Below are 18,102 nucleotides of genomic sequence, written 5' to 3'. Positions count from 1 at the left end.
GTAGTCTGACAAAGGAAGCACTTATTTCTTATGAGCGGCCTGGTAAGCAGGAGCTGCCTGAAGGGTTGCTTGAAGTGGGATAGGAAGTGAGAGGGCCAATGAGATGAGGTCGAAAGGACAGCTTGGTACCTTGAAGGTCTTGGAAGAGCCTAGACTTAACTCCTGAGCCAGTTGCATCCAGCAAAGGTTTCCCAGCTTGAGGAGTAACAAGATTAGGGTCATGAAAAGGCTGAGAATTGTCAAGGCGGTGAAATGGATGGGTTCTTGGAAGTACAGCCAGCTGGACAGAGTGACTCCTTAGTGCAGCGTGCTAGGTAAACGTTTAGGAGATACTAATGGGTAGGAGAACAAAGTCATCCCAGAAGTGATGGGACGTGATGGAAGTCAGAAACAGGGAGGGGCTGGAAAGGTTCCCAGCATCTACGTAGGCAGCTTACAACCACTTGTTACAGGTGATCCCGTGCCCTCGTCTGTCCTCTGAAGGCACCCGCATAGACGTGTGTGTCACATAGACACACACACACACACACACACACACACACACACACACACACAGAGTATATAAATGTGCATACAAATAAAAGGAACCAGGTAGACACTTAGATGCCTGACTGCTCCAGTTGTGGAAGGAGAAACAAGGATAGGACACTGAGGAATGAGTGAAGCCCCCAGCAGATGCTGGCAGTAGGAAGGATGGCCAGTGGCCCCCTCTTGGTTTCTCCAGCCCAGACAGACCCTGCATCTGCATTGTTTATAGTCCTTACTTTAAAGGCTCTTCTGATCTTATAAATGTGGATGCAAAGGGATACTTTGCGAGCTTGGAAATAAAGAAGTGAATAACCCGGAGTCCTGGGGAGGATGCTCTCGAGAGAGCAGAGCGGGTTGTGAGGAGTCGGTCTCCAAGCCAGGCAGCAGAGTGCTTCTCTAATGTCTTTTTAAGAGACTCTACAGCAAGCATGGATTCAGATGTAGCTCCCGTACTGTGAGACCTAGCCTCGTGTGCATTTGCTTAAATGAGGGGCTTGAATATTTATGTTGTCTGGTTACATAAATGAAGTATATTGCTCGATTCAGAAGTTTGGGGAAATTAAAAAAAAAAAAAAACACGAGGGAAAATCTAAATGGTGCTTGCACCCGTCAGCCAGATAAAGCTAACACTGAATATTTTAATGTATTCCCTTTCTTATTTCTCTGGGATAATTAAGCTGACATCACAGATGCAGTTTGAAGGATTTTTTTTGCATCTGTGTGGGAGGGTATGTAAGGAAGGGCATGTTCTCCCTTATTAATGGGTGCAGGCCGAAGCCAGAGGTTGACATAGGAATGCCTTTTATTTTTTAAGATTCATTTATTTATTTTATGCATATGAACAGTCCTCTCTCCGTGTGTACACCTGCAGGCCAGAAGAGGGCAGCAATCTCACTATAAGTGGTCGAGAGCCACTATGTGGGTGCTGGGAATTGAACTCAGAGCCTTTAGGAGAGCAGCCAGTCTTCTTAACCAGTGACCCACCTCTCCAGCCCAGGAATGCCTTCTTTAATAGCTCTTTAATTTTAATTAATTTAATTAATTAACTTTAAATTTTAGTTTTTCTTTAATTTTTTTTCTATTATTTTGTTTTTTTAGACAGGGTCTAAACCTGACGGTCACCATTTCAGCTATCAGTGAGGTTGGCTGACCAGCAAGCCTCTCTTCGCCTAGTTACACACCACCCCGCCCCTCACCCAGTGTCTTTTTTTCATGTGGCTACTTGGATGCTTCTCTCTCTCTCTCTCTCTCTCTCTCTCTCTCTCTCTCTCGCACACATGCATGCACTGTCATCTAATGTCTTTTTAAGAGGCTCTACAGCAAGCATTTTCCCCACAGTGCCACAAATACTGCCTATCCTGTTTCCCTGAGCTTTGTCCCATGTGAGTAAATAGTGTGGGTGCCCTGGGAGGCGATAGTTAAATTCTTAGTTATTTGCTTTATGTCTTTGCTGTAAGAAAAACCCCTCCAGTACTGTGGTTTTTGTTTTTTTGTTTTTTGTTTTCTTTTTTAAGAAAGATTTCTATTTCTTTAGATAACTTATAAAAGAGGGTATGGAGGCTTTGAGCTTTTTGTACATACATGTTCCTTCAATTATTTTTCTCAAAGACACTGGGTCCATTATTTTATGGTATTGGCACTGAGAGTGCCCGTCACACCAAGGCATATGAGAACAGGCCAAAAAACAACAAAAGTTTAAAAAAAAAGCACTTGCCAGTTTCATGACTGGAAGACATTTTGTTTTAATTTATAATCCTTAAGTGTTTCTTTGCTCTCTTTAGTTAGTGATTGGTGGCAGTAATTGTTTTTTAATCTAGGGCTCCACTCTTGCTAGGTATGTGTTCTAACTCGAGCTGTCTGTCGCAGCCTTTAAGTTGTCGTATATTGTGTTTTACTTTGGGCAACAATACCAAGAATTAACATACCTTCTCATATAATCTGCTCATTTAAGCTGCATAATTCAGCGATTTTTAATGTGTTTGCTGATTGCAAAGTTTAGGTTTTAAATGCAGGAAATAATGTGACTTCAATTGAATGGGGCTGGTTGGCACCCCTGTGAGAAGGTCAGATGTCACCATGCACTTAGCATTTAAGTCGTGGCTTTGGGCATAGAGCCCAACTCCATTCTGTGGGACTGAAGAGGACAGAAAGATGGATGGAATTTCCATTGGTTTCTGACATTTTCCCCCCAGATTAAATTGCAAGTAGCAGTTCTCGTCCTGGACTGAAATAGATTGCTGATTGCACACTTTATTACCCAATCCCAGAGTTAGTCAAACCAAACATTGACTCATGCTAAACACATACATTACACAATTTCAAGTCTCATATTCTGGGGCCTGGGAGCCTGGCACTGTTGTGCTTTGGGGACTCAAAATAGGAATGTTTTTAATAATCACAGTGGACTCTAACGTGCCTGGTCGCACTATTAGAGAACCAGTGCTCATCTTAACCATGTTTACCAGCATTAAATCAGACGTCGGAATTTCAGATGCCTGTGAGGCAATCATTTTAATGAACTCCAGGCTTCGCAGTGTGAGCTGCTCCTCTGAGATTTGAATAGTAACTAAACTGTCTAGGCTAGTGGGCTTTTAAAGCAAATGAGGGTACAGCAGGCAAGAGGCAGTTGGAGAAGCTGGAGAAATATTTTATTCTGTTGCAATGAAGATAAAAGGAATGACTTTAATTAAAATAACTGTTCTGTTGGTGGTCTTGGTCAGTCTTTCTTGTAGATGTTTCTGGGGGAGATTCTTTTTTTTTTTTTTTTTTTTTTCTTTTGAAGTAGCATCTCACTGCTTAGCTGAAGCAGACTTTAATTTGTGATTGACCTGTCTTAACGTTCCTCAGTGCTGGGATTATGCAAGTCTTCTTGCTGTACCCAGAAAGGATGGTAGCTTTGTAAGAGAAGGGATTTTGTAACTTATCAGGTCCCTCACCTTTTGGGCGGCTCCTGGATTTAGACTCTGGCAGCATGGTTTTGTTAACGTTTTTATCTGCCTCTCATCTTGGACAAGGCCAGTGTTGGGTTAAACTCCTGTTCCTGAAGGCCTTTGCAGGTGGGGCCCTTCCTCTGAAAGTGAGCAGTGGCCCCATAGGCTGGCTGGTCCATGGTAACCTAGGGCGCAGAGTGCCAGACCTCATGCTCTTTTTGTCTCAGGCTACCACAGAGCCAGAGGGCCCTTTGATGGCCTGCCCAAGCTTTACGCAAGTCGCTTACTTCTAGCGTTCTGAGGCAGTCTCTGTGAGAATGTTGCAGAAGTGTCTCCAGTCTGTGCTCTCCAGGGGAGCGTGGAGAATCCCATTGTCTTAGTTAGGGTTTCTATTTCTATGAAGGGACAACATGACCAAGGCGACTCTTAGTCAGGACAACGTTTAATTGGAACTGGCTTATGGTTTCAGAGATTTAGTCCATTATAGTCATGGTGGGAAATATGGCAGCGAGCTGGCAGACATGGTGCTGGAGAAGGAGCTTCGAGTTCTACATCCTGATCTGCAGGCAGCAGGAAGAGAGAGACGTGGGGTCTGGCTTGAGCATCTGAAACCTCAAAGCCCACCCCCAGTGACACACTTCCTCCAGCAAGGCCACACCTACTCCGACAAGGCCACAAGTCCTAATACTGCCACTCCCTAGGAGCCTATTTTCGTCGTGCTGTTGAAGTGCCAGGCCTTCATTTCGTTTTTCTATTGTCCCACCTCCTCACCTTTTATGCAGACATCCACAGCTGCTGAGAGCTGTTCACGTGGCACTGTTATGTTGAGAAGACTCTGCTCTTCCACAGTCCTCCGTGACCAGTGGCTCCTCCCACCCCTTCCTGCTGTTTCAGGCTCCTCTGACTTGGTGTCACTCTTAGCTGCAGTCCTGGTTAGGGCTGGAGGAAACAGCTGCTGTCTTAGATGGCCCCAGTTTGCCATAGGCAGAGCCGGTTTGTACAACTCTCTCCCAAAAGCTGTAGACAGAGAAGAGCATCTTGGGCTCTGGCCTCTCATGGCCGCCAAATTTAAATGCTATCCCTTAGAGGGCTCTTAGAGCAAGGGGGGCTCTTTAGGATGAGCGTGCGCACTTAGAAAATAACATCTGAACCTCATATTTGGGAGTGAACCTTTTCCCAAACCACTCGTCTGTGGCGGTGCCCGTGCAGATGGAATCTTGGGTTTAGCAGTGTTGGGGTGACCTGGTTAGATGAACTTCAGTCCGCTGCCACTGAACCCCTGCTTGCAGGACTGTCCTCTAGGCCTGCCAACAAATGACTCCTCTCCTGCTGACGTACATTTCCAGCCTCAGGCTAGCCACATGCCCTGCAGAACAGTAAACATCACTAGTTATCTTCCTGTTGGGGTTGTAGCCCAGGGTAGCAGCCCGAAGCTCAGAGGAGAAAGGGCAGAGGTTGACGTTGGACTCTAAGTTTCCTAAAAGTCGAAGCTGATAAGGTCATAAGGATTTTTGTGATTTTTTTTTTAATTTGCTCCTCAAATCTTAGAAGGGTTATTCCATTGGACACGTTTTTCTGAGATCACTCACCTAGACATAGACCTTTCTCGAGTCTCGCCAGAAGAGGGTCACAGGTCCTCTGGAGTCACAGGTGGCTGTGTGCTGCAGGGCAAGAGTGCTGTGCACCAGACACAGGTCCTCTGGAAGAGCAGGAAGTGTTCTCAACTGCTTAGCCACCTCTCTAGCCCCACCACTAGTTTATTCTTGATGGTTGGGTCCTCGGTAGCTCCTGATGGATCTAGGAAGGCAGTCTGTTTATGAACTAGGTGGAAGTGAACTGACCCCCACACATTTCAGTCTCACCGATTCTGTGGTTGTTTAACAGTTCCCCCCTGTCCCCCTCTTTCTTTTCTTCCTGTTGTTTCTATTCTTTCTTTTTGGATTTTGTTTTGAGACAAAGTCTTGATCTGTAATTCTCCGGCCTCTGCTTGGTGCTAGGATCACTGGAGGGTACCACTTCATCCCGCTGACAGCGCTTATTTCTAATTCTTGGTCTGCAGCCTGATATTAAAAACCTTGGCCACCCTTTGAAGCATCATATTAAATTCCGCATGTGTCCTATGAATACGTGTTTATCGATATGTACTCACAGATGCCCAAGGTTAAATGCCAAGCTATTTAACCTTGAAAGTTGAAGATGCTGAACTCACCAGTGAATCTTTTAGAAACAATTTGTGTAAAAAGATCGGGGTTGTATTTAACTGTTTCAAGGAGATTTTAGGTCTTTAGAATAGAAATTTCACAGATCTCCTGCTGATCGTTTTAGTAACACTTCTCCCCCACCCCCAACACACACCCTTCCCTTCATCCACTGCCGGCTGTAAGATATGCAGTCTAAGATGTGATAGAGTGTATGAAAGGGTAAATGAAGTCTTTCCTGCCAACTGTAACCATATCGAGTTCACTTAACCCCTTGGTTCCCATGGTCCGGTGTAAAGAGCTGAACTGTGCACTTGAGTGAAACGGTAAACCAGCATCCATCATCAGCGGACACTGTGTTCTTGAACAGGGTACGTGGCTCATGAATTCATTTTGGACACACGACCCTTCAAAAAATCTGCCAACATCGAGGCTGTGGATGTTGCCAAGAGGCTCCAGGATTACGGTAAGTGGCTTTTGATATTCGCACAATGGAACCTATAGGCTGTGGACCATTTCCTAGAGGCACATGCACTCGGTGCATGACTAGACAACAGATCCAGGAACTGCACGCCCCGGTCACAAGTGGCTATTACTCAGCCCGTGGCCAGGAGGTGAACCAGAAGGGAGGGAGGGAAGGACGTTGCTGTCAGCTGATGGGGATTCCAAGAAGGGGCAGTGAGGAACTGGTTGTTAATTCACTAGTAACCAGGTTTTCTGACATTCTCCATTTATTGTGTGTAATTCTGCACAATAGGTCACCCATTCACAGGGAGTCGTGTGTGGGCCTCCTATTTAAGATGTGTCAGTAAGACTTAGGAAATGTCTGATATACATTTCTTCTTAAAACAAGTAATTAAGAAGCTGGGGGAGGGTTGGAGGCTCAGTGGTTAAAAGCACTCTCTGCCCTTGCAGAGGACCTGGGTTCTATTCCCAGCATGCAGTACCCATGGTAGCTGCAACCAACCACATCTGGGTGCCTCCCTTCCTGAGATAGGGTCAAGACCCAGGAATCTGTTTCTAGCCTAGTACATGGATGGTTCCAGATGTGGATGGATCCAGACGTGGGAGCCACTAAAGCAGAATATGAATAGAATTTGCTCACACAAGGAATTGAGGACAGACTCCAATGGGTAATGAAATCGGTTTGTGCTTTAAAGACCGAAACAACTCCTTGCTGGGGCTAACATCTGACACAGATGAATGCTTTTGTTAAAGCCCATTAAATGGTTTAGCTGAAACCCGTGTATTTCACTCTGAGGTTTATGACGAAGTACAAGAATATTGAGTTCTTGTTACTGATGGGCATTCTAAACTACTTACAAAATAAAGCATTCTGATAGTTACAGCATTCTATGAATTACATAAAAAAATAAGTCGGGGCCAGCAATATGGCTCAGTGGTAAGTGCTGCCAAGCTCGGTGGCCTGAGCTCTACCCCTGAGACCCACGTGGAATGAGCGTTAACTCCCCAAAGGCTCCCAATACTCAAACACACATGTGCTAAATACACAAATTAAAGAATAGCATGGATGGTGTCATTGAAGAATCTTTGGCAGATATGTGGGTACCTGGCTACAGTGCTTTCAAATTACCCGTGGACTTGAACATTTTTATTAAAATAATGTTGGGAAACGAGTCCGTTAAGGCCAATGGTGAGGTCTGCCTGACGTTGGGAACCTCTGGTCTCTGCAGCAGCATTAGCTGGAAGGGCCGTCAGTCTGGGAGATTGTGCTAAGTCTTAACATGGTCTCAGAGATGGGATGGGCAGAGTCCGGTGGAAATCTACATGAGCATGATTGGGGCCTGGATTGGAGCTCTCACTGCAAACCCAAAGCAGCTCAGATCCCGCTAAGAATGAAGGAGGCGAAGCTCTGCTTGCCTCTGTCCAGAAAAACCTCTTTCGACCATGTCTTTGTTTCTTAACGCACACTGTGTTCAGGCAAAGGCTTCACACATGCTGACCCGCCCCTAGGTTCCCCACACGGCACGAGCATGCTGAGGTTTGCTTGCTTTCTCTTGAATTTCTGATTGGCTGTTTCTTGTCGTTACAACACACCATCACAGAGAGTTTTGGGGGTTTTTTGGTGGTGGTTGTCACCATTGTTTTTGGCTGTTGTTGCACTCATGAATCTGAGGCCTCAGGGATGCTAAGCATATGGTCTGAAGCTAAGGGTCAACTTCAGTCTAGAAAGATTCTAAAACACGAGGTGAAATGGAAATTCCACTCTAATTTTGTCATGCTTACCCGCTAATACACATATATACCTTACGGTGCTTGTAAAAGCCATGTTATTAATTATAATAAATTTGTGTACTTTTGACTTACACACACTTCTCTGGTCTCCCTTTACAGGATTCCATGCCCCTACCATGTCCTGGCCCGTGGCAGGGACCCTCATGATTGAGCCCACCGAGTCGGAAGACAAGGCCGAGTTGGACAGATTCTGTGATGCTATGATCAGCATCCGGCAGGAAATCGCGGACATAGAGGAGGGCCGCATCGACCCACGGGTCAACCCCCTGAAGGTACACAGCATCCTCGGAAGTTGAAAATGGTGTCTGGGGAGTGTGCTGACCCTCCCTGAGCCCTCTGTGGTGATTAGACTCTTGCCCAGAATGAGAGAGTTGAGAATCGTAGAGGCTTCTGTCTTCTTGAATGGCAGTGCTGTTACTGGGGTGGAGTGGTCACTTGGGTGGCTCTTGGTTGTAGGAGCTGTGGATGCCACCTGTACCCAACTGATTGTGAAGGAGGGAGTGGGGAGAGGAGGCTCCCCAGTTGGAGAGTTCTTACCACTCTGTGTCACAGCGTTCGTTTACTTCCTTCATGAACTCTCTCTCTCTAAATCCAGCCCTTGTGCTGGCATAGCAATCTGAGACCAGCTTAATTGGTGTTTGATTCACCCTGGGAGTTTAGCAGTGCTTATGGCCCATGTAGAGGAAAGTCCAACGTGTCCCCAATCTCCTCCAAAACACATTGCTTTTAGAATCCTACTTTTCCGGTTCAGTGTAAACGTTAATGAGGAGATGGCTTGAGAACGCTCTGTGGACAGAGCTATAGGTGATGCAGTAACAAGTTTAGAACTGCCTGCCTGGAGGTTCGTTGTGGAGATGCTGGAAGGCGAGAGAACCTTGCTTGAAATACTGCAGCAAAGGGAGGATCTTCCCCACAGTGCGAAGCTGCATTGTCAGGGTGTGGCGACTTCTCGGCGGTGTTATCGTGTGTGCGGTGGAAACACAGTGGAAGCAATAGTCACCAGATTCAGGGTTAGATGTTGGGGCGAGGTTTAGGAGAAAGCAGCACAGTGTTCTGACCGGACCGTCTGCCACCATTTCTCTGTCCAGATGTCTCCACACTCCTTGACCTGTGTCACATCCTCCCGCTGGGATCGCCCATATTCCAGAGAGGTGGCAGCATTTCCTCTGGTAAGTTCTCTGAACTCTGCCAACTGCCGTGTTATTATAGCTCCCGTTGGCCCTGAGGTTTCCCATCCAGCCTCGCTATGTAAAGTGTATCTGAAATGGCTGGTGAAGTGTGGATCTCGATGAGGAACCAAGGGGGAAGACTTGGCTCTCAAGAGTCATCTGAGCCCACTGAGGGCATCAGTCACAAGCCTAGGAACCCACAGGGTCAAAGATCAACACTGAACAGCAGTCCTGGTCGGATGGCTCAATGTGTTCTCCACCAGCATCCGGCGGGAGCTGGAGGTTTATTTATTATTTGTGTGGGGGGGCGTGCAGTGGGTGGAGGTTATGTGTGTATGAACCCTGTGTGCAGAAGCAGGAACTTGAATTTCTAGTGGTTCGTGAGCTGCCTTGTGGGTACTGTGAACTAAATCCAGGTCCTCTGCAAGAGCAGTCAGCGCTCTTACCAGAGCCATCTTTCTAGCCTCTAGCACTTCCTTTTCATTGGGAAGGCATCGTCTGATCCCAGAGGCATACGGACAAGACTCCGAAGTTGAAATTGTGAAAAGTACAGCTTTTGGCACTGGTGCCTTGGGCTGCGGGAACACCCGAAAACCACTACATCTCAATTTCCCCCAAAGGACTGGGAACATCCCAAAATATCCATTTTTTCCTTTTCAGCCCTTTGTGAAACCAGAGAACAAATTCTGGCCAACCATTGCTCGGATCGACGACATCTACGGAGATCAGCACCTCGTCTGCACCTGCCCACCCATGGAGGTCTACGAGTCTCCGTTTTCTGAACAGAAAAGGGCCTCTTCTTAGTCCTTCCTCCCCAGGTTCAAAGGACTGACTGGACGTCTCCTGCTGCAGCATTTGACAAGCAAGGACATTTCTTCTCCTTCATGTGGCTCACATGAGTTTTATACGCTGTCTATTTTTATAATCTTTCAAGGTAATGTAAACACGGTTGGCATGGTGAGTGGCGGCTGCCTGCAGTACGGCGAGGCGGCCGCTCTTCCTATTGCCTTGATTGGGAGCCATTTAGTTTACTGAATAGAAAATTTGGGGTGTGCTAGCCATCTTAACCTTTTAATTCAAGAATCTGCAGAGGTCAGAGCCTATGCTGGGAATTCAATAGACATTCTTTTTTGTTCCAAATAAGTCCTTGTGGACTGTGGTCTCTGTGGGAAACCCCAGGGCAAATGTTTACATTTTGTATACACTGACAAGTTCTTCCTCACTAATGTGCCTGATCTGTCACAGCATTCAAGTGTCTTCCTTTCACTGTGTGGATTTTTTTTTTTATCTGCTTTTATTAGCATTCTAATAAAACTGAGTTTGAATAATGCCTTCCCATGTGATTTTACACCCATGATGCACAAGACTCAGGAAGCTGCAGGGCAGTGACAGCACTCAGTCCGACAGCTACATTCACACTGATTGTCACCCTTGCTTTTGACTGGCCAAGGACAGTCTGCATAGCCTGTTTACCAGAGAAGGCCACCCTGGTCCTTTTCATCACGGGCCATATGTAATTTAACCTCAACTTACAGAAGTTCAAATAGCCGTTTCTTAACCATCCAAGGACTGAGGGTCCTTTGTGGGGAGAGGCAGCAGCCTTGAATGAACACGGAAGGGATCGTTTGAGGTCCTAAGTAAATGTGCTAATGACAAGGACCAGTGCCTCAGACCCACGGGAACAGGCAAAGCCGTACACACGTGAAACTAAGGAAACTGGCAGAGTTCCTGGTCCGTGTGCAGATGTCAGTAGTGTGTGCAGAAACAAGCAACCACAGCTCCTTCTGTCTGGATGACAGCAACGAGATTGTTCCGTACACACACAGCCCTCCTACTGAGACAACCTTACTCCTCCTCACGCCAAACATAAATAACAAAGTCGCTGAAATTCCAGGCTTTTACATAGTTGGTGCCACTTCATCAGAACAAGCATGACTTGTCTGTCTGTCTCTCTGTCTGTCTGCCCTTTCTTCTTTCCCTTGTCACTGCAGTCAGGTTTTCAGGAGTAGGCAATCCATCAATCACACCCTCGTACATCTTTTGCATGGTCCACACCTATGACCTCAAGATGGCTGCTCGTCAGCTAGTCAAGAAAAGGGGGAAAAAACAAAAAGCCAAAGGCAGGTTCCATCTTCTCTTCAGTTCCTTTCCAAGCAGTTCCACCTAACAACCTCTGCTTGCTTTTTAGCAAGACCCTCACTCCTGGCTACAAGGGGGTATGGAAACTTCTCAGGCATGCTGTGCCCAAGATAAAATGTTTGTTAATGTAACTGGGAAAGGATGAGTTTGTGGTGGGCAGCTAGCCCGCCTGCCACAAAGAAGTTACCTTGAAAGTAGCAACCACTTGCCATCTTCTTACCCGACAGTTCTAAGCGGTGCTGTGAGGCTTTTCCCTGCTTCCTTGCAGGGCACCCCAACAATTATGCAATCACTAAACCTCACGATAGCTACCTGAGCAGGTTGTGAGCTCTTGTGAAATTCTCCACTACCATCCACATACACAGAAAAAGCATAGAACAACTTGGTTCAGCCTAACAAAAGTGGTACCAACGGGGTCCCTGACTTTGTTTTGTTCCCTCCACTAATAATTAAATTAATAGCTATTGAGCACTTCTCAGGTACTATGTGCCTACCACAAAATATATAGAGATTCCGGAGGTCACGTGCTTGGTAGGTATTTGAACCTAGCTCCAGGGCCTAACAGTCAAAAAGGAGACCAGGCTACCATGGCAACAGCAAACTGGAAGAGCAGGAGATGTAGGCCAGCATCTGAGTGCAGTGGTCCTTTCTCTGGAAGCAGCAGTATGTACAGAATAGAACCCACTACAGTGCTGGGCTTCATTAAGGTGCAGCTGCTTGCTAAAGTCGTTTCTTCAGCTGGCCAGCTCTGCCTTCAGGATGTGAGTGACGCAGGTAACTGCTTGTCCTGGACTATGGCGCCTCTCGTGTTTACTGCATGCCATGTTGATCCTCTCCCACCTCTGGGTTTTGGCCTGGAGGGACTTTCCACGTGGAGTACTGCCTCTCACCCCTCACCGGCAACATTTTGCTTGGTTCCTGTTTGCTCTCTGGATTTCAGCACCTCGTACCAATCTTTCTTGGATCCCTGAGAAGTGGGGGACATTTTTTTCGATCTCCCCAGTGTTTGTTTCTTCCTTTTAAAAATCAAGCTTAGCTAAGTATTCAGTTTTCTGTTTTTCTGCTTCAGACTCAGTGCCCTGAGAACAAGACCGTATCTCAGTGATCACTGGATTCCCAGCAGAGTAAGGGCTTCCTATGCTGTGCTCAATTAGAGCATCATGTGAGTAAAGGAGCGTGATCCTGAGTCATCCTGCATGGGAACTTGCAAGGTCTGTGGTGAACAGCTCTTTCTAAGTTATGCGCAAAATCACCCAGCCTTGAAGATAGCCCCTGGCTTCTCGTAGAATGTGCTACTAATTAAAAACAGTTTTGCTTATTCTGGCTAAACACATAACCCTAAAGTATGGTCCTTGAGCCGTACAATGGAGTTGCATTAAGTACAAAGCTGTGTAGACGAGTCTTTGAATGATTTTAGACTAGGACTGTGAGAAAGCCTGTGTCCTACGCACTAGGCTCTCTCTCGCTCCTGGTGCCCTGGGCTCCGGGCCCTTCTGGGAACTCTTATCTGACAGGATACAAGGACTCTGGCTCGCAGTGAAAACTGTGAAATCCATGCGCCTTGGAAACATCCTGTCTGTTATCTGGCCCAGTGCTCTGTAGAGCACCCAAGGGTGACACTGTCAGTTTCCAAACCGCTTGTCAGGTGGCTTTACACCTAGAAAGGGACACTTTTAATCCTGTACCTGGCCAGAAACCATATTGTCATTGATTATATCAATGCCTCTTTCTGGGTAAAAGACTTTTTATCTTTTCCCCTCATACTTTAGAGAACTTTCTGGAACACTAGCTCTTTGATGGATGGGTCTTCAGAGGCTGAAATTTTGTCAGCGTTGTCTCAATTTGTGGGGTGGGGCAGGAAAGTCCTGCAGATCTAGCTGCAGGCTTCCCTTGAACATTCAAGATAAGCCCTCTCTAACTTAAGTGCAGCCCCAGCCCTCCAAGGCTAATCTTACTGAGAATACTCTCTTGGGTCTATTCCACAGCTGCTCCAAACGAGGTGCTCATACTGTGCACTTATATCTGCTAGGCTCAATCCTTCCTGAAGCAAGTCAAGAAAACATGGCTCCCTGCCCCTCCCTCCACCAGTTCACTCCTAGCCAAGGTGCAATGCAAATAGAAGGGCACCATGCACAAGTCCAAATCTGAGGCCAAGGCTAAGTAATGCCCATGGCAGGGGAGTGAATGTCTCAGGGGCTTGAAGTTGAAAACTAATTCCAGAGAACAGTGATCCCCGAGGGCAGGGTTGGTGGTAGGGAAGGCAGGATTGTCATGGAAACCCAGTGTGCAATACTAGGGTACAGGATAATTCATGATCATGTGATTTTTATTTCCCCTCCCTAGTGTCCTTACTCGTTTATGTGATTTCCATTCAACTTCACTGACTGCTCCATCTCACCCTTTCTCTACCATTCCTCATGATGGTTAATCTTGACTGGATCTGAAACTCAACTCAGAGGCTTGTCCCTGGCAGGTATGAAGGGCATTTCCAGGAAGGGGTAAGGGCAACACCTCCCTCCATTAGCAGCCGTGTGAAGCACCTCTACCTTTGTGCTTTGCTTGTGACTCTGCTCTGTGGTGATGGCTGACGCCTCCCAGCACTTCTTTCAGCCTTCCAAGGTGGATGGGACACGGGTGGTTCTCCAGGATCCTCTAGGCTGTGGACAGACTAAAACTGCAGAGGCATCCAGCAGCAACTGTGCTCTGGGCCTCTGGAGTGTACACTCTGTCAAGACTACCCAGCCCCCCTGTCTAAGCAGACATAATAGATCCCTGTTCATAATTCTGTCTGATCCTCCTGAGGACCCTGATACATCGTTAGTCCCTATTCAAGAGCCCCAGCTGCTGCCACATGCTGCCAAGCTAGAACTTCACAAACATGTCTCCTGGAGCCTCTTCCACAACTCGGGGAGGATGAGAAATCAGAAAATGTGGCAGGAGGCAGGACTGATGCTAAAACCTGGCAAAAGATTTTTCATAAAAGCAATGTTTATATGATGCTGTGATGGGTTTTGATACATAAACTGGTAACCCAGCTTTCCTCAACATCACTGTTCCTAAGGAGAATATTTGTACAAATCCATAAAGCATTATTCCAATTCATTCCCCTAGTCAAAGACGCCTTAGTTCCTAAGGAGAATATTTGTACAAATCCATAAAGCATTATTTCAATTCATTCCCCTAGTCAAAGAAGACGCCTTATTTTCAGCCCAAAAGAGAAAGAGAGAGAGAGAGAGAGAGAGAGAGAGAGAGAGAGAGAGAGAGAGAGAGAGAGAGAGACCTGTTGGGCTGGAGGGATGGCTCAGTGGTTAAGAGAACTGACTGATCTTCCAGAGGTCCTGAGTTCAAATCCCAGCAAGCACATGGTAGCCCACAACCATCTGTAATGGGGTCTGATGCCCTTTTCTGGGGTGTCTGAACACAGCAACAGTATACTCACATACATAATAAATAAATAAATCTTTAAATGAGAGGTGGGCTTGTAGCTCAGTGTCAGAGCCTTTCTTTATCTGGCATTAAATGAGAACATGGGTTCATTTGACAGCACCATTGAACAAAGCATGCAAACAAGAATGAGTGAATGGAATTGGAGAATGCTTAGTAATTCTTTAATTCTTAATAATGCTTTAATTCTTCTGAATTAAAAGAGAATGTGAAAACAACACAAACAGATGAGCCTTCTTATGGATATCTGGAATAAGAGTAAACCAGTATTTGCTGGTTTCCACTGGAATCCATATAACAGACAGGAATGGGCTTGATGATATCTGCCTCTTAATGGTTGGAAGGATTATGTTAACACACACACACCACCACACACAACCCAGTACAAAGGAGGCAGAGGCAGACAGATCTCTGAGTCCCAGGCTGGCCAGGGCTACCGTTGCCTCAAAAAAACAAAAACAAACAAAAAACCCAAAACCAGATGGATAATACAAACTTTCAATATTCATACTGAATATTCCATAACAATATTTGATAATATCTAATAAATTATTGGCAACAGATATGTGTGCTCCTCTAAGTGTATTTGTCCCACTTTCTGAAATACTCTCACTTGTGAAATATGAAGTAGCAAAGAAAACCGGGAGGTAAAGCTGCACATAACAGGGTGGAGAGAGGCTCAGCAGGGCGAGCGCTTGCTCTTCAGTTCCTAGCCCCAACCCGGGGGCACACGACCACCTGTTCCTTCAGTCCCAGGGCATCTGATGCCCTTTTCTGGTCTCTATGGGTATCTGCATGCAGGCACATCGTATGCATACAGATATGCAAGATCACATCCATAACCATACACAAGAATTAACGAAGCCCTTTTAAAAGCAGTAGAGCGTCACAGGGCAGCCAGCAAGTCCTTTGAATAATACCTTCATTTATAATTAAGCCAAAGGTGAAATGTGTCCTTAATGTGTCAGAGTGGATCTAGTTTTCTTATCAAAACCAGAGTAAAGATGTTTCAATAAGACACAGTGAAAACCAAAATTTACAAAACTACACAGAAGTCAGAAAGATGTAAACGAGTAAAGCTGAACACATTGTTTTCTGATCATAAAATATTTATTAAGGTATACTCTTAAGGAATATAGTGAATATAAAATGTAGGATCACAATGTGAAGCAATTTGAATCTGCTCAAAAGCCAGCACAGCCCTCCTAAGCTGCAGATGGAGACCACTAGGAGGAATTACTGCGGGCCAGAGGAGGAGGACAGAGCGGCTTTTCAGGAACGGTTACTACTGGAGCTTCGGACACCTCTGTCATTGCAAGACCACACCACATTACACTAACGCAGCAACAATGCATTCATATTGTTCTCATTAGTCATTAGTAGTCAATTTGCATAAAACACCAGAAAACAATCACCATGGAGATCACAAGTGAGTTAGAAATGGACCTGTTCTTGCAAAGCACGCACTGTGATGGGATAGACATGGAAAGGAGTGTGCACATTACAGGAGCTGCACGCGTCCCAACAAGCCCCTCTGCCTTCTTTCCTGGAAAAGCGAAGTACAAGGAACAGGCACAACTAATACTTGGGAGGCAGTGTGTAGCTAAAATCTCATTTAACTAATAAGTCAATGATTTTTAAAATCCCCGTAAATCTTTTCTGTCCTGAGGTAGTTGCAAAATAAATCATAAACTGGGTAATCAACTACAGTGGAGGCTGCAACTCTTCATTCATGAAAATTAGTTGTTACTGAGAAGAACTACCTTTTGCTATCTAAAAGACAGTTGAGAATGGGCCTCTTACTACACACACAGGAGGGTGCACAGGGAAAGAGATGCTGCTGCTTCCCGACGAGAGACACGGTCCAGCATTGCTTTAACCCTCCCCACTCATTTTTAGACTTGTTATTGTCCAAAAATCCACCAGGAACGACACAGAAGCACGCAGATCACCGGCCTTTGCTGTAGCCGGGGAAGAAAAGGTCAAGGACGGTTTGGAGGGTCTCATTTAGAGTCATGATGTAATTCTGCCCAAGGTCATGCCGGCAAGCAGGGCAGGAGAAAACCTGGGCCTTAAAGGAGCGCTGTAAGCAATCCTAAGGAAAAAAACAGACAAAACACACAAGGTGGGGGGGGTGGAGGTAGGAAGACAGGAGAAAGCAGGAAAGAGGGAGAAAAACAATTTCAATTATACAGAAAAATCACTCAACAAATCATGTCCTGAATAAAAATTAGACACTTACTACTCTTTACAAGAGAAAGGTCTAAGAGAAACAGTCACGAAGGCCTGATTTTGTACTAAACTGTTTACAGGTACAGCTTTACTCACGAATACTGTGAGACTTCAGGTAAATGAGTGAAGTAGCTTGAGCCTTGATTTCCTCATCTAGTAAAGTGCGTATCAGAGTCCTGAAAGAACTCTAAAGAAAACATTATGACTCTGCTGCTCAAATTTATCAAATCATTAACCATACAGGTCCTCTGAGGCAAGTTTACTTGGGCCAAATCTAGAACCACTGACATGGTCAGGCATGACCATGGACGTAGACATGTGTCCACTTCAGAGGAAACCACAGGATAAAGTGAGAGGAGTACACAAACTCACGCTTGGTACAGCGAGCTTCTTCCTCTGGCTTAGCTAAAGCTCCAGTTTCCGCTTCTGCTGCAGCCACAGCATAACACTCAGTTTACCTGAGCATCCTGACCTTTTAGTTAGTGCATGTAACCTTTCAGTGTGCGGTGCAGCGAGTAAAACACATGCTCGCTACCACAGAGAGAACAGCGACGCTGTGGCTTCTTATTCCCTCCTCACCCTTCCTCCCAAGGACAGCAGAATACCTCCAACCGTATGCATGAGAACTGCTATTATGCAATTTTACACCGTGGTTATCTTAACATCACGATGTAATTAAAAAGTTTTCTAACAAGGTAAGTTCCCATATCTATTCTTCAGGGAAAAATGGTTCACTGTATGCTTAATACGGGGGCACTCACTGTGCTGTCAGACCTAGCATGGAAAGTGGATCTGAACTTACCTTACAGACGTTGTGAAAGCATTCTGTTGTGACAGGCTGGTACACTAGTTCTTGGCAGCACACACACATAAAAGACTGTTCCAATTTCTTCAGAAAATTCTAAAATGGGGTCCAACAGGAGGAAAGAAGAAAAGATTAGCAGCTCAAAATATACTAGTGAATTCTAAATGATGACAGAAAATTTATCTTAGCCACATGTAAGATGTTCTCTACTAAGAAAATCAAGTAGTGACTTCCTAAAGGAAACACTTTAAATGAAGGAAAACAAGGAAATTTCATTAGGCTCCCAAAATTTTCCAGTCTAGTGCTAGTAACTATTTTGTTTTCTCATCTTTATTTTGGGTGCTGTGCTTAAGAGGGGGAAAGAGGGTCTTTCCTGCCATCAGTCAGGCCTCAAACTAATC

The 18,102-nt window shown here is 45.7% G+C and overlaps 2 protein-coding genes across 3 annotated transcripts in view; one reads left to right on the top strand and one right to left on the bottom strand.

Annotated features, from left to right (window-relative positions):
* Gldc (glycine decarboxylase) overlaps positions 1-10,409 on the top strand; it is a 78,868-nt gene extending 68,459 nt beyond the window's left edge. The window contains exons 22-25 of the mRNA NM_001415944.1: positions 6,027-6,122; positions 8,012-8,184; positions 9,001-9,081; positions 9,742-10,409. Coding sequence (NP_001402873.1) covers positions 6,027-6,122; positions 8,012-8,184; positions 9,001-9,081; positions 9,742-9,885 — 494 coding nt within the window. The 3' untranslated portion in view covers positions 9,886-10,409. The remainder of the gene's footprint in view (positions 1-6,026; positions 6,123-8,011; positions 8,185-9,000; positions 9,082-9,741) is intronic.
* Positions 10,410-15,755: 5,346 nt separating this feature from the next.
* The window catches only part of Uhrf2 (ubiquitin like with PHD and ring finger domains 2), a 67,357-nt gene continuing 65,010 nt past the window's right edge, over positions 15,756-18,102 (bottom strand). For both annotated transcript variants that reach the window (NM_001107585.1, XM_039080008.2), the window contains 2 exons: positions 17,699-17,797; positions 15,756-16,759 (listed from right to left, as the gene is read on the bottom strand). In NM_001107585.1, the coding sequence (NP_001101055.1) occupies positions 16,613-16,759; positions 17,699-17,797 (246 nt within the window). In that variant the 3' untranslated portion in view covers positions 15,756-16,612. The remainder of the gene's footprint in view (positions 16,760-17,698; positions 17,798-18,102) is intronic.

The sequence above is a fragment of the Rattus norvegicus genome, chromosome 1, assembly GCF_036323735.1.
Source record: "Rattus norvegicus strain BN/NHsdMcwi chromosome 1, GRCr8, whole genome shotgun sequence".
NCBI lineage: Eukaryota > Metazoa > Chordata > Mammalia > Rodentia > Muridae > Rattus > Rattus norvegicus.
Note: the sequence above shows the minus strand (reverse complement) of the source record. Positions and strands in the feature narration are given on the sequence as shown.